The sequence below is a fragment of the Harpia harpyja genome, chromosome 22 (assembly GCF_026419915.1).
Source record: "Harpia harpyja isolate bHarHar1 chromosome 22, bHarHar1 primary haplotype, whole genome shotgun sequence".
Classification (NCBI taxonomy): domain Eukaryota; kingdom Metazoa; phylum Chordata; class Aves; order Accipitriformes; family Accipitridae; genus Harpia; species Harpia harpyja.
In genome coordinates this window covers 18,468,283-18,484,325 of record NC_068961.1, presented here as the reverse complement: position 1 = coordinate 18,484,325, position 16,043 = coordinate 18,468,283, and the positions used below count along the sequence as shown (strand labels likewise).

The following is a 16,043-nucleotide window of genomic DNA, read 5'->3' as shown; positions in this document are numbered from 1 at the left end:
ATAGACCTAGAAAAAATAAACATCTCGGGCCTAGTTCCTTCAGCAGGCGCAGAAAGCAGCAGTAAAAGCCATGTTAACTGCAAGGTAGAAGCAATCACTCTTGGATCAATCTCGATATGCTAATCAATCCCACCACATGAGAGAAAAAGGTGGTTAACACCTGCGGAGCATGGGGGGGCGTTACCTGGGAGTGAAGTAACAGGCTGTAAGCTCCTGCAGAGTAAGGAAAGAAAGAGGAGGGGGAAGGAAAAAAAAAGTTTATTAGCACCTGTGTTATATTTTTAAATACATTATTACATTTCTGGTATTTTGTAATTAACCCAAGTTAATTGCAAGCTCTTGGCTTGCACATTTCCAGCCCAGAGGATAATCAGTTTTTTAAACTAGCTTGCTCCCTTGAAAGGCTCAGCTTGACATAGCCTACTAACGGGTTTATCAGATAAAGTACCACTAGGCTTAATGCGCGCCTTAATTAGGAATGTAAACATGTTCATTAAAAAAAAAAAAATGAGGGCCTCGGAGAAATTATGAAGAGATTTTATGATTATTGACTCGAAAGAGAAAGTATTCCAACAGAGAAAGCCATTGCTTCCCCCTTCCCTAGGAGCGGAGGCAACCTACTTTCTAATCGTAACCCTACATGGCGCGTTAAGCGCAAAGATTTCCCTCCGCTGGGACGTTCGTTATCTGAGATTTGGGACATCCAGGCCGAACAGAGAGCCAGTCAGGCTCTCCGAGGGTGCGTGGGTATAAATAGATGTGTTCGTGTACACACGCGTGCCTGTGAACACGCCATTCCTGTAGGCACGTCCGTGTAGCGGGCCGTGACTCCGGCCGCCGTTAGCCAAGGCGGTGGTCGTTCCTCCTCTCTCTACGCCTGGTGGTTGGCGTAAAGAGCGGGCCCAGCGGGTCGTCGCTCGCAACTACCCACAGATAATGGAGGATTGGGTCGCTCGGACGTGTTCCTCCGCCTGGCGTTGGATGGGGAGATGCTTTTTGGCCTCTACGCCCCATCCCTTCGCCGTCCTCCCCCCAGGAGAGGACACGCGCCCATGAGATGGGGACGGGCTACATCAGGGACCTGCTCCCACGTACCGCCCCGCGTCCCCCGGTTGGGGTTGTGGGTGCCCCATGCCGTGCGTCCCCCCCTCCGGGGCTGGCTCTCCCCTCGGCACCTCGCCGTGTGTCCCCTGTTCCCGGCGGAGAGCTTCCCTTCCCCGTGCTCCCTCTCCCTGCTCTTCCCAACAACGGTGGCCCGGGCGGCTTGGGATGGAGTTTTGAATTTAAACGCGGCCAGCCTTTAGTTTACAAAAATAATAAACCGCCTTCAAACAGAGTTATGTAAAAAGCAGAATAATAGAAAAACCTAATGTTTGTTGGCAGCGTATGTATCCCTTTGTCTGCAAGACAGAGGCCTGTTGACAAACAAGAGGCTTTTCTGGGACTCTGAAATCAAGCACCAAAGCATAAATGGCCACCACCTAATACCGGCTTCACTACGTTTGCCAAACACCGTGAAACTGCTGCGCTGTTGCTTAATTCACTTGTACGAGGAAAGAAATTTCGTGGTCGGGACCCTCCCAATGTCACCCCCCCCCCCCCAGGAGCCTGCTCAGGGGAGGTTCACCCTCCCACCACCCCACTTTTTGCTGCAGCCCCCCCCGCAGCACCCCAGCTGCTAGTCACTGTGCCTGCAAGATGCAGTAATTCAGATGTTTTCTTGTAAACCGTGGAAAAAAACCCCAGAACTGTGTGTTGACCTCTCTAACAATTTTCTGGCTTTTAGCTAAGAAATGCAAATGTGCTGCAGAGCTGAGAGCAGACATTATTTATTGATGGTCACCATGGGATTTCTATTCTATTTACAATTTCAATAAATTCTGTTGATGGTCACTGTAGGATTTTGCCTCAGTTTCTTCCTGTAAAGTATTTCTAAATTTCTCCACCTCTGTCCTGTCCGTCAACCATTATTGTATTAAAAAGATGTCAGTCTCTGGATGGTGCTAAAAATCCTCCGCTTCCCAAATACTGTGAGGTTTGAAGGTACTCGGCAGCTCTCCCAGGATCAGACCCTGAGAAACGGAAGCAAAGTGTGAGCTCAAATCCTTATCAATCTTAGTAACGCAAGCCAAGACTCAGACTGTTCTTATTAGGTTATCTGTCATCTAGGAAGCATAAAGCCCAGTAAAAAGGAAAAGATGTTAGAAAAATATCATCGTTGCTTCGGTGGTTTGTATTTTCCTAATAAGCTTTTAATTTTCCTCCCTGAATGGAAAGTAATACTTGTCTTAGGAACCAAGGAGAGCTTCCGAATCTAAAAGAGTTGTTTATGTACCAGCAATTTTACCTCGCCCCTGGCAGCAAAATGCCAAAAACAAGTTTCCTTTCCCTCAGGTAGGGGCAAACGTGGAAACTTCTTAGGAAGCGGTGATGGAGAAAGCACCGAGCCGATGCGGCACTGGGACGACCTGGTAGATGGTGAACGACTGTACTGTTGCTCATTAATTCTCGCCTTAGAATTATTAGGCTGGGGAGTCTAACGTGCTCATTTGCAATTTTCCATGGTGATGTAAGATCCATCTTCCAACTATTTCCATGGAAAACTCAGGTTCCCTCCAGCAGTTGCGAGCTGGCAGCAGGGCAAGCTCACCTGGGCAGCGGATCAGGATCTCTCCAGGGGGGAATAGGGCACAGCCCTGATGTGCCTCCAGCACGCTGCTCCCACCACCGCCATTGCCAGCGCTTCTTAAAAAAACAACCCGAGCTCTCCTAAAACAAACAAGTAAGCAAGCAAACCAGAAGGAATAATATGTCAGTTGTAGCACTTCCCAGCAGACGTTGGGAGGGGCTGAAAATAACAGGGAAGTCTTCATGTAAATCACCTTAGAAAAATTTTATTTCCAGAGAGATGGAAAGAGAGCCTCTCCCACTGAGGAAAATCCTTATGGGGACCAGCCAAAAAAAGTCAAGACTTTTTTCCCCATTACAAATAAGAAGTTTCTGATTTTTTTTTTTTGATTGTGCGTCAGAACAAATCCCAGATTTTTTTTTATTTATTTTTTTTAATTATAGAAAACAAAAGAGATCATGTGACTTAGCCTAAGGGTCAGGGCAGCCTTTTGACTGGGGGAGGTACAAGTCCCTGCTCACATTTTTGCCCTAATGAGTATTTTCTTGCTTGTATAAAGCAGCACCAACCGCAGCAGCCTCCATGGCAGGAGGTCATGAGTGCTTTTTTCCCTACAGCATCACTTCCCCACCAAAATATCAGCCTTCCTAGCGGGAGCGTCACTGAAGCGGATGTGTTGCGATGGCAGGTTGCTGGATCAACGAATTACCATTTTCTTGCCCCAAAAGCCGTCCCATGCTCACTCCCCTCTCACCTCCCCGAGCGGCTCCGGTGGCTGGAGGAGCAGGGAGGGAGGTTTGCCTCCGAGCCATGTCCCCTGAGAGGACTTTGGGGTGGGGATGGAGACCACCGTGCTCCTCTGGCAGCTCTGGCCTGGCGGGGTTGGGTTTTGGAGGGATGCTGCTGGCAGATAAGACCAAGATCAACCTAAAGGGACGCCAAATTGGGGCCATGCTGGTAGCAAGGGGGACGGGGGACAGCTGGCTCGGCACCAGCCCTCTGTGGGTGCCCGGGGTCCAGGTAGGGAGCCCCCAGGGTCCCTTCGGTCCCTGCACCTCGTTAGTGCCTCCGTTTCTGCAGAAACGCATGCCACATGCAAGGTGTGTTGAAAAGAGCCTTTCCTTCTTTCTTGCTTTTGCTTTGTTCCTGCATCGTTTGTTTTTTTTTCCCTGAAAACCTTGTCAGAAAGCTGATGGTCCATCTACGAGAGCCGACACGTGTCTTTATGTAAGGGGAGAAAGCAGTTTTGGATACAGACTTCCAGATTTAGTTTCCAGATAAGCGAGTCTATAAGAGACAGATAGCTCTTCATTAGGCTTGATTGCCCCCACGTCCTCAGCGTGCGGTGCCCCCATTAGCAAATTAAAGAATCTTTTATGTACCCTCTTGTCAACACAGCTCCCACTGGAAAAAAAATCTTGTTTCTGTGCCCAAGCAGTAAATTATTTTTCCGACGGAGTTGCCAGATCACAGAGACAATTAAAGTTTTATGTGTAGCTTGAGCTGTTCTCGCTTCCTTTTGATGTTTCAGGTAAAAGAAAGAAGAGAGTTCTATCATTTTAACACTTTTTACATCTCTCTGAGGTAATTTTTAAGGTGTATTTGCAAGGTCAAAGTGATAAAAAACAGATATGGGAAACAGTGTAGTTCTCATTGTCCTAAAAATGTAATATTGTTCTGTGCCATATTTTTCCACAACAACACAAACTGTAACCAAGGCTACAAAATAGTTTTCTTCATCATCTCTATGTTGCCATTTGATTATAGTTCTCTAAGTTTATTCTCTCCCCCAGCTTGCGCTGCCATCATTGTCGTTCAGTGATGGGCTCAGGGAATCCTCTTTCCTCCGGAAAGCAAAACTCAGACCGCATCTTTTTTCATGAGGCTGGAGCCAGACTGAACTCTGCTGCTCAACTCTGAAACCTGTGAGGCCTTGCAGTGAGGATTATATGCTTATCTCAATTAAGAAGGATTTAGCAGCATCAGAAGCATACAGAGATTATCTACTGAGCCCATGCAAAAAACTGTGATAATCTGTGAAAAAGGTGGTTGGCGAGGTTCCTCTCATAAACCTCGGGGACTCGGGGCAAGCGCTGGGTTTGTTGGTGGCACCTATGAAGTACATACGACCTGCCCACGTTGATTTATGTGAAGCATTTGTCTCTCATTCTGCTGTTGTTAATAGTGGAGATCTTGGATGTGGATTTGTGATCGATATACCAATTTGCCAGCTACTCAGGAATTACATTCAGAACCACAGACCTGCTAAGCAAACTGCTTCTTAGAAAACCCCAGAAGAGAAACGCATATAGGAATATCAAAATGGTGAAGTTGTCTGAGACAGCCGTTGTGCCTTTCCCTCTCACAAAGTCAAGCGATGTGTCCTTGAAGTAAATCTGCGTCAGTGATGAAACTAAAGAAATGCAGGCACCAAAAAACCCCACCTCTCTACAACATTAAGAAACCCACGTCTGTACTTCAATCCATGCGTTTGTTTCCCTCCTTTTTTTAACCATATTTTGAAAAACCAAAAAGTCTATGATAGGAAATTATGTTTTGCACTGTGTTAATTACCGAAGCCGCAGAATTAAAATAACAGCTAAGGTCATCCATCGAAAGCTGTGAGCTTTAGCTTAGACCACCAGCTGTGGCAACCGCATTGTTTGCACATTTCTGATATTTACTCCATTTACTCATGGATACTGTAAATATCATGGCAGTGCTACCTTATCATGTGAGTAAATTCTCAAATTCAAAGGCTGACTACCATGAAGGATGCTTTTTCTCCTTTGGACAGCACAAACTAAGCATTTGCTGGCTGGTGATTTATTTATTTGTTTGTATCTGCCAGTTCTTGGTAGGAAACTGCAAAGACTATATAGAAGGGCCTTTCATCTGAAATATTTGAGGAATAGGGTCCCAGGCACCTCTTTTCCTATTCCCCCAGGCCAAATCTGTGCCTCGTAGTCTACAGGAGAGAAGCTGAGACAAGGAGTCTCTAGCATTTCTTGCTGCGTTTGCCACTGGGAAAATAGTCTTCCTTTTCCTGTCAGCTTATGTGTATATTCTTAACAGCTATTAATGAATATGTCCCGAAAGGCAAATATGGCTGTAATTAGCAACCCCCTCTAGTCATGACGAGGCTTGCTGGGTGTTGCACACCTGATCCACAAAGACACAGGTCTGTGTTTTACACCTCCTCTCTGGAGACACCCACACAGCCTAAACAAAAACACGAACCAGGATCTGCGGAGGGCTTGGCAGACGAGCCGCCAGAGATCCCAAATTGCTTCGGAGCGATCGCACGGTCCCAGCAAAAATACACCTCCAGCTCCTTCCCGCTCGCCGTTGCATGCCATCCTGCAGGAGAGAGTCATTGGCTTTAGTCAAAGCACAGCAGAATGTGAAGGAAAGCTGCAGCGTCTGTTAATTCATTAAGAACTAATCACTTTTAATGATTAGGGGCCATAATAACTGGTCACTCTTTCTCCTGCTTCTTGGCAGAAGCTGGCTGATTGTCCAAGCTTTGCCTGTCTTCACAGACGTCAGCTAGAGACAAAACCGATCTTAGCACTAGAAGCCTTCCCTTGTTGTGTGGATGGGATTAATGCGTGACAGATAATATGGTGCAGGTATAAATTAACACGCCTGAAAATTGACAGCAAGGCCAAGAGCCGCCTGGCATGTCTCAGTAGATACTTTCAGGTATCACCCCAGCTGAGGAGCTACCTATGGCCCTGCTGCCAGAAACCTCCTGCATCTGCCTTCCCCCACTCCTGCGTTATAAAATTAAAATAAGCATTTTGGGTTTTAACTCTGCAGTAGGAAAAAAAAAACGACAGAAGATAACACTGCCAGTTTCTGGCAGTGTACTTGAATGAGGGGATGGATAATTAAATTTAACTTTTTGGTATTCCAGTTTGGGGAAAAAGTCCCCCCGGAGTTCTAATCTGGCCATATTCAGCACTTTGAACTGGCTTTTTCCAGTTAAAAAAGTATTTCCCATCTGCTTGACATATTGCTGCGTATAATGGTGGAATGCAAAGAAAAAAAAGGTATGTTTACATACGAAACATACCCCCACATGCATATTTATATTGAGACAGAAAAATATTTTATGTATGTATGTATAACTTGACACTTTCGACATTTTATGTAAATAAATGCCAAATGGATGGAGAAGATTGTGTTATACATTAATGGGCTACACTTCTTCATTTCCATTTTTCAAATCTGGTTATGATTGCATACAAGTACCTCAAACAGCAAACATCTGGGTGGCTTGAAAGCAACTGAAGCATGTTTTTACTGTAAGACATATACTTACAGTATATGGTTCAAGCTTTACTAGTGAAATTTTTGGTCCTGAGCAGCCTCAGACCCGATTTATAATAAATACGATGCTTTTGCGGTATCAGTGGAGACACAGTCTTAATAATATTCATATTTAAAGTCTAACAAGCTCTTTTATAATTAGGGTTCAGTTTAACAGACATATGCATTAAGACTATATCCTTGGAACTTTTCCAAGCAACTGCACTGTCATAGCCAAAGCCTTTGTCCAACTTACATGTTTGACAGTTTATACAATCGCATGACTATTTTCTATCTCTTACCTCCAGATTTAGGACAATTTATCTCTGATTCTCTTTTGTTTCTAGGTTTCAAAGTGCAATTTCCTGCAGAAACGAATATACTCATAATTCAGGTTGTCCACCCACCCACCCAGCTACCTGTCTCAGCTAGCCCAATTGCTGGAAGGAACGTATAAAGCAAGTTCATAGCTTGATGCTGGAGTGATATAATCTTTGCTTAATCTACTTAGCGTTTAAAAATGTAAATGTTAGCAGCTATCTCAAATACTAGAGCACTGCTCTCATGTAGGTTGTATGCTCAAATATGGCACAAAGCAGTAATTGTACTCTTCTGGGAGACTAAAAGGCTTGCAGTGTCTGAGTCCTGGAAAACTTAAAGAGTAGTTTACATCTGCTAGGACCAAAGTGTTGCAACTGTATCTCAAACATTTGCAATTTGAAGCTGTAAAATCCCTAGGGCATATTATGTGCTGTAACAATACCATTAAATAAGTTGTGTCATGCTAACGAAACAATTTGTGCCTCCTTTTCCTGTCTCTTTTTTTCCCTTAGAAAGAAATCCAGTACATGAATATGTAACATTAGCTCTTATTCAAAATTATTCATTTGAAGAAATGAAATAAATTAGCATGTGTGTTTATAACAGAGATCGCAGCCTTTCTTTTCCCCAACCATTGTAATAGCACTTCAAATATAAATTTCAGCTTCTTCCTTGGGTTTAACCTCTTAAATCTGCAGTTTGCTTGTCAAGAACAAAAAGCAGCCGACGTTTCCTACAGAAGGCAGCTCTCGGATTTCTCAGCGCTGGCTGCCCACGCTGCTTGCCGTCGGTTTGCTCCCTGGCTCTGCTTTTGGCTGCTCCCTCTAGATCTTTCCTAGACTAATCTGATCTAGCGGGGTCAAGCACTAAGCGTGTGGACACAAGCCAGGCTACCGATCCCCATCCCTCTTGCACTCAGCAGTCGAGACGTAGCCCTCGGTTCCTCCGTGGGAGGATTTCTCAGCAAGCCAAGCAATGCCGGGGCTCAGAAGGAGTTCCTCATCTTTGACAGATTTTTTATAAAGGTTGCAAGACCGGGCTCCCTCATGCCATCGGTCGTCCTAAAGAGAGGAAAGAGATGTGCAGTAAGGGTGCGGAGCACGTGTGTGTGTGTGAGTGCACGTGCACATCTCCCCGCTCTCTCTGTTTAGACCTCTGGGCATCGCTCCCATGTAACCTTTGTTCTGCTTATGAGCCCTTCTGTTCTTATTTTGGCAACACACACAAATATTTACTCATGTTCCTAAACAATCACCGATTCTATCTTTTCAGGTAAAATATCAAGAGAGCATGGCTCACCTGGGTGAACGTAAATGGACTCACGTGTTCCCTTTTCTGGTGGTAGGTATTTGTGTGCGTATACGTCTCTCCAGCGTGCAAAGATAACCGGGTTCTGCTTGGGTCTTTGCAAACATCTGTGAATTGTCATGGCACAGCCACAGACGACTTAGGGAGCGAACCCCGATGCAGTGGTGGGTTTCCATGCGGTAAAACACCTGGGCACGTGCTGCTTAGAGTGAGGCTGCTAGGGAGGAGGAGGACGGAGAAGGATGCAGGATGGAGCAGAGACAGAAGGCGCTGGAAGAGCCGATAAGCCTGGGTGTCACACAGCCCTATCATGGTTGACACCCGAGCGCGTTATCTCAGGTTGTTATAATTGTCCCTTGCAGTCACATTTATGAAGGCTCGTTAGAGCTGGGAGGGGTGAGGGTGCAAACTCAGGCATTTGCTGCGCAGGAGAGCGTGAGAATTAATGTCAGGATTCGCGGCCTTCCGTATTTTGAGGAGTAGCTGAGCCAACAAGCACGAATGTGAGTGCTCTGAGAAACTCTTAGAAGGACCGGGTTGCTGAAAACTGTATCTGCCTCCGTCCCACATAGCGGCAGCACTGCTGTTTCTGAGCATTAGGGGTGTTTCACGCTGCAACGCCGGCCCTGCCGCCTTCTGAGATAGAGCAGCTGGGCAAGGGGAGGGGAGGACAAGGCATGGGGGGCGAAGATGGTGGAAATGACGGTGCTCTGGGATGCTCTCCCGTGACAGGTCTCCCTGGTGTACTCTGCCAGTGCCGAATACTCCAACTGCGGCGAGAACGAATACTACAACCAGACCACCGGCATGTGCCACGACTGCCCCAAGTGCGAGCCGGGCGAAGAGCCTTACATGGTAATTTCAGCTGCTTCTGCTGGTACGGGGATACATATTGAGCACCAAATGCCAAAAACAAATGCTTTGTTACATGGCGGTAATATACGGATAGGAGAGAAAATGGGGAAGGACAGAGATGCTTAAGCAGGAGCGCTCACGCCTGCAAGTGCGTTGTGGGAGCGAGGCACCGTGCATGCACAGCAGTAAAAAAACGATAAGCCTGTAAAAAATGATACTGTAAAAGGTGTAAGGTAAAAGTTTCACGCACAGTCTCTGCCAGTCCATTCTCATCTCAATAGTTATTTAAAATCTGACGCTGCCGTTCCGGCATGGCGTGATAAATTGGTTAGTCTGGCGTGCTCGCTGGCCCCCCACACCGAGAATTTAATTTTGCTCTCCCGCTAAGATATTTTGGCACTAGAGGAACTTGGATGCTTCTGCAACATTTTAAATTATGGTTCCTAAGTAACCATTTGATTTACAGCAGATAATTGTTGCTTATTAAAAAAAGAAATTACTGAAATCCTGTTTGGTTTTAATGGGATAAACATCCTATTGCAAGAATTTCACACAGTTGGTAGTCCTGAACAAGTATGTTTGAATAATAACCAGTTGGGTTTAGTTTTATTTAATCCAAACGTAATGTTCAGCTGGGACGTGTGAGTTCAGAGGTTAGAAAATCTCATCCAAACATTGCCTTTTGTGATGTTCCCTCTGGGCTCTCCTAGCATGAAAGCAAGATTGCTGATATCCCTGCTGCAGCCGTGTTTCCCCTATAATCTTCTTCTCTACACTTCAGTTTTCAGTTCACTTTCTATTTGAGCAGCAGCTGGAATTCACTTCCATGACTTGCTGAAATATGATATAAATAGCTATGGGGGGCCATTTTCAAGGAGTACGATGCTCCGGTTCCCCTTTTTCTTCTCCAGCACACAGCGTGCTGCATCCTTATATCCCTCCATGGCCTTTTTAGGACAGACGGTAAGGAACCAAACGACAGACTTCTCTCCCTTGGTATGATATTGCACCGCAAAGCCAAGGGGCCAGGCTATGAACATTCCCTTTTGCTAGAAGCCAGCATGCAGCGCAAGCCTGCTTTTCAGTGACTTTGTGTTGTTGCAGACATGCGGGTATGGCACCAAAGATGAGGACTACGGCTGCATCCCCTGCCCTTCGGAGAAGTTTTCCAGAGGAGGTTACCAGATATGCAGGCGGCACAAAGACTGCGAGGGGTTTTTTCGAGCCACAGTCATGACACCTGGTGATCAGGAGAATGATGCAGAGTGTGGTCCTTGTCTCCCAGGGTAAGGACTTACCCTTTGGTCTACCTGAGGCACTGCAAAATACTTTTTTAATGTCAAAATCTCTGACAGCCTCTCTTCGTCTCCTAGCTGACTGGTGAATTATGCTATTCAGTCTCTGCTAAAATAGTACATTTAAATGTTTCAAAAGCATTGATGATTTTAGTAAATCAGGAGGTGTCATTAATCTTACTGAAGTCTCACTGAAGAAAAAACTGTTGGGAACAACTAGAAAAAGTGAAACTTCCCCTCTTACTAGAAGTGGAAAGGGACCAGCTCATGTACCCAAGCAGAGGTGTGCAGTGCCATTTTAGATACTCTCAGAAATCCAGCTTGGCCTCCAGCTGTGGCTTCAAAGAGCCACCCTGTAAGTCCTGCATCCGATGAACAAGCTCCATGAAGATGCCTTGGATACCCTGTAGGGTCCATGCTGGCACTACGGCATGTTTAGGAACATAAAATATCTCCTCTTCAGATGTGACCAGCTGGCAGATTTGTCAGTAGTTGACAGCATTAGCTAACATAGCTGCTAGGTGAGATTTACCAAGGCACTTTTGTCTCTCAGGGTCCTTTCTAGCCAACAAAAGGGGTCTAAAGAGCTGTTAATGTGGTGTGTGTGCTGTTCAGAGTCAAAACAAGTTCCAGGGCTGGCTGAAGGGGCTTAAAATAGATGCTGTTTATTAAGTCCATCTTTTTAATCATCTCTTACACTCCGTATAATTCTGATAGTAACAGTGAGAAAGCAGTTGCTACATTGAATATGTTAGCAATATATTCTTGAATATATTACCTTTGAAAGTCCGCAAACCCAAGCATACGTTTGCTTTCTCAACATTTTTTTGGTAGGGTGAGTAAATACTCTTTAAAACACAATCTCACCTTACATACCTTTTCAGTTTCTGCCAGTGTGCCTCTGGTTTAGAGAGTAATTCCTACTGACATTTGGCTTTTGTGCAGTTTGCAGGTGCCGTATAACCCACACTACTTATAGCGCAGGAAACCCTTTTAAAGAGGCCCTGCAAGCTTCCAAGTTTGTTCTATCAGTGAGCCTGTGTGAAATTTTCACAGTTTACAAATAAAAAGGACTTGCTTCGCTGCCAGCCGAGCAGACTAATGATGTGATTTGCAAAAAGCTCCCTCTCAATTTCCCCTCATACATCATAAAGAGCAAGAAAGTTAAATAGTGGCCACAGTTGCTGTTTTGCAATTTTGTCAGGACTAATGAGGTCACCCAGGTGGAAGCGGGGTGCTAGCTGAAAATAATCAGCTTGCACAGCTGGTGCTTGGGGAGTAATCTCAAAACAGGGTGTTTGCACAGGTGTAACCTGTAGCAGAAACTGGCCTGCTCAGTCTGGCTGTGTGCTGCTCTGTGTGTGATTCCCAGGTCCTGGGATAGTTTGGCAAAGCCAGCAGTTAAGGAGAAACACCCTCCTACTGCAAGCTTGAAGAGATGAAATTCTCAAGATAGATTAAATAGGGGCTAAAAGAAGCTCTGAAGCTGCCTTGGCTCCTCGCGCGACTCAGAGACCCCAGAGGTTGCTCCTGCATCCGAGCAAAAAGCTGGCGAGCCGTGCCGACGGACCGGCCGCCCTTCCCCATGGCCCCCAGTGGCACAGGGACAGCTAGGCGCCTGGCAGAGCGCTCCTTCGTGCGTTTGATAATCCTCAAAGAGCCCTGGAGTCAATGGGAGGGAAAAATTAAGGTTTCCATTTTCAGAGGAGCGTGCTTCCGTAATGCACCGCAGACCTTCCCAAGGTAAGAGCCCACGTGCGGCGAGCTATATTGAGGGGCAGCTCGTCCCTTTGCTGTTTTTCACTAGCTCAGTAAAGCAGCCCAAGGAAAAGGTGAGCACGTGGCACATTCTGACCAAAAGGTTTTAGACAAAACACCACTGAACTGGTAGCCTTTTCCCAGTGGCTACAAATGCCTTTCTCTATCATTTGCCTTAAAATAGGTGCTGGATAATTATGTATTTTTACTTCTATTTTTTTTTTTCCACTATTCCTGATGATTAGTTTTAGGGAAGAAGGAGACCTTTGGTACAAGAGCATGGGTCAGCCACTGCTTCTCCGTGTCCACGTTCCCTCCCATTTAAAATAGGGATAACACTATTTGTCAAGCTCACAAAAAGGTTGCAAGACCATGACCAGGGGGGGAATTTAAAGGCTTAGCTCTGAAGCTGTGATCCTCAAAACCAAAGTTCAGCTGGCAGTGAACTCTGGATGTACCTAGACCTAACCTCCTGGGACACTGCAGGCTTCATCCTCTGCTCCTGCCCAGAAGCTCTTGCATTGCGGTAAATAGGACAGGTCAAGAATGTGCAAATTAGGTGCAACTCAGACTATTTCCCTCAATGGGATGATCCATTAGGTGTTCCTGGAGTATGATGGAGATCACAACCAACTAGAAGCAGCCACAGTGGGTCAAAGCAAGGGTTCCTCTAGCCTGGTCGTCTGGCTTCAGTAGCAGCCATAAGTGGAAACCCACAGAAGAGTAAGAACAGGCCAAATGTATACGATACATATCCCTCGTGCTGTCCCAGCACCTATTTTCAGCTTGAAGTAAGTCCCTGGTTTCCTCACAAGATGGAATTGCAAAGGGATCATTTTCTTTTAAAATGTAGTCAGAGATGCCTCTGCTACTGACACTTCTCCTTTTCGTGTGTTTGACCATGGTTACAGCAAATCCAGGCTCAGTTCTCTTCTCTGAGGTGTTTTAAGAGAAGGAATGAGCTCTTTCCTCTGCTTTCTGAATGAAAAGGTTTAGCCAGTGAATTTCTAATGAAATAAAGTCCCTCCCTGCAGTTCTGGATAAGGCAGGAGATGCCTCCACCCATGAGCTCGTCGCCTCCCTGTTGTATCTCTGCGGACTGTCCCCGGCTGAGAACAGCCACCCCAGCCCCAGGTCCCGGGTGCCCTGGTCCCTGCAGGAGGGTAGACCTAAACCTGGGGCCAAGTCCCTGAGCGTGACATGACACCCGAGAGAGCCCGAGAGAAACCACCGTGGCATTAAGCAGGAAAACGCCTAAGTCTGTTTTCCAGTCTAGCCTTTACTCTTGGATTTTGCCTGTAATGCTTCAAAATCTGAGCCTGGCAGATGCTAAGGAAAGAGAAATAATGAGCCTCAGAGTGGAAGAGTAACACCATGAAAATTATTTCAATACTGGGCCACTTCTTCTCCATAGTTAGTGATATAAAGGACTCAGATATTTCCAACATTGCCTTTAATATTTGGTGCATTGCAAAGTAGCCAGAAACATAAATCTGTTGCTGGTACTTCATAAGGGTGAATCGTTAATGTTTGCAGCTGCAAAACTTCCTACTCACAGGGGTGAACAGTTGCTTGCAATGAGCATCCTCTTCAGGTTTTTTTTTTTTATGCATCCTCCACCATTCTGCATTGTGGTGAAAACCAAGAAATATTCCACCAGCTTGATTTAATTAACTGTCGGAAGGGCTGTTTGTCTTTCCTAAACCACTGTGGCTATTAGGCTGTGGATCCTAACTGTCCTGTATTTTTCTTTATAGATTTATACGTATCTTTGGCCTGCCACTTTTTTTTGTGGTTTGGCAGTCATTTCCTGCTTATTTATCAACTGCTTCACAAGCTAATGTTATGCAGGCCCCCATAAGAGAGGAAAGATGAAGTTTTGCTCCTGAGAGAAGGGCAGAGTGACAGATGGGGCACAAGGGACGTTCAAAGGGAAGAGCAAGGGCTAATCTTTTAAAACCAGTAAGAAAGAAAGGAAGAACCATGTTCAGCCTACCTGCTCTCTGAAGTACCTCCAGCCCTTGTCCCCACCTTGCATCTCTGCATACTCCATTGCCTGGACCCTTATCTGTAGGCTGGGTCATTCATTAATGACAAACTGATTTTGACGGACACTTTCAGCAGTAATTTCCTAACAATGCATGCATTTTCCAGAAAAAAAACATACTGCACATGCATAGACAGGTACTTGAGAGCAGAAAACAGATTCCCCATTGTGTAAAGTGTTTATTATGTTGAGTACCTGTCTACATAGAATGGATTATGAATTTATTTATTCATGAAAATTCATAGTGATTTTCAAGTGATTTGTAAAGACCTATCTGTAACATCAACTGTGTATGATTTTGATGTTATTTACTCGTTAGGTTGCCTGTGGATCCAATTCTTGCATAACCAATTACCTTATTTCAACACTAACTTTACTAGCAGCCCAGAAGTTCAAATCATGAAAACCTTTCCTTAACCCTGTAATAATTCCACTACCGAGGACTAACTTATAAACTATACAGCAAGGAAGTAATAAATCCCCCCCAAACCTGTGTAAAACCTAATCTGCCTTTCTCTGTAAGTGTGGTGGTTTCTTCTTTTATTCTGATTTGGCTCAGATTTGGTTCTAACACTGAGGAGATTATTTTTACGGTGTTTGTGAAGCAAATTAGCCAGCCATGTCCAACTGGTGGTCTTGCCTGGAAGATTACTGCCTCAAAAAATAGTGTTCCCTTATTTTGAAAAATCCTATTCCAGGGCATGCTATAAACTGCAGCTTGAACTCAGCAGGGAGAATAATGTTGTTTTAGGCAATGATACTACTTCTTGTCATGTAGGCTTGATGGTTGATTAATTGTGTTTTAGGAGGAAAGGAAGAAGAGAAACACTGTCTCTATTCAGGCAGTTAAAAAAAAAAAAATCTTTGCATCAAATTGCTTATAAGTTTTTTTTTTTTTTTTAAATGATTTTATCTCAGTATAATTGGTTGCTGCTGAACCATGCTCTGCTGTAGCATATTAATTTACACTGTTTTGCCTCATCTTGCCCTTCATTTCAGTTACTACATGCTGGAAAACAGACCCCGAAACATATATGGGATGGTTTGCTACTCCTGCTTGTTGGCACCTCCTAACACCAAGGAATGTAAGTGTTCGGCAATTTCTGTGCCTTTCCTCTGGTTTTGACCTGGAATCATCTGGAAGCTCGATATGATTATTATGTTCAAAGAATAAGTCCATCTCCAGAAAAGCCATTTCAGCTTCCAACTAGCCTTGCCAACAAAGGGAGCAAATGCTGAACATTTGGGGAGAGATCAGAACCTTTGATTTTAGGACCTGCTATTGTTCAGTTGTGCTCCAGTTTTCATCTGTTAAGACATCCCATACAGGATTTATTATGGTTACTTAACCAGTGGGTACGGGAAGTCACAAATCTGTGTGGTTTTTTTAAATTCAGTTTCAGTTCCACTATGAAGAAAACATGGGACGCTTTGTAGATCCCAGTAAAAGTGCATCACACCTTTTCATATCCTTTGCTTTCAAAGTGATACAAGGGTTGACGTTGGCATGTGAGAG

General features: G+C 45.0%; 1 protein-coding gene across 3 annotated transcripts in view; it reads left to right on the top strand.

Annotated features, from left to right (window-relative positions):
- EDAR (ectodysplasin A receptor) overlaps positions 1-16,043 on the top strand; it is a 73,167-nt gene that overhangs the window by 37,467 nt on the left and 19,657 nt on the right. For all 3 annotated transcript variants that reach the window (XM_052774043.1, XM_052774041.1, XM_052774040.1), the window contains exons 2-5: positions 8,537-8,605; positions 9,305-9,427; positions 10,532-10,713; positions 15,527-15,612. In XM_052774043.1, the coding sequence (XP_052630003.1) occupies positions 8,555-8,605; positions 9,305-9,427; positions 10,532-10,713; positions 15,527-15,612 (442 nt within the window). In that variant the 5' untranslated portion in view covers positions 8,537-8,554. The remainder of the gene's footprint in view (positions 1-8,536; positions 8,606-9,304; positions 9,428-10,531; positions 10,714-15,526; positions 15,613-16,043) is intronic.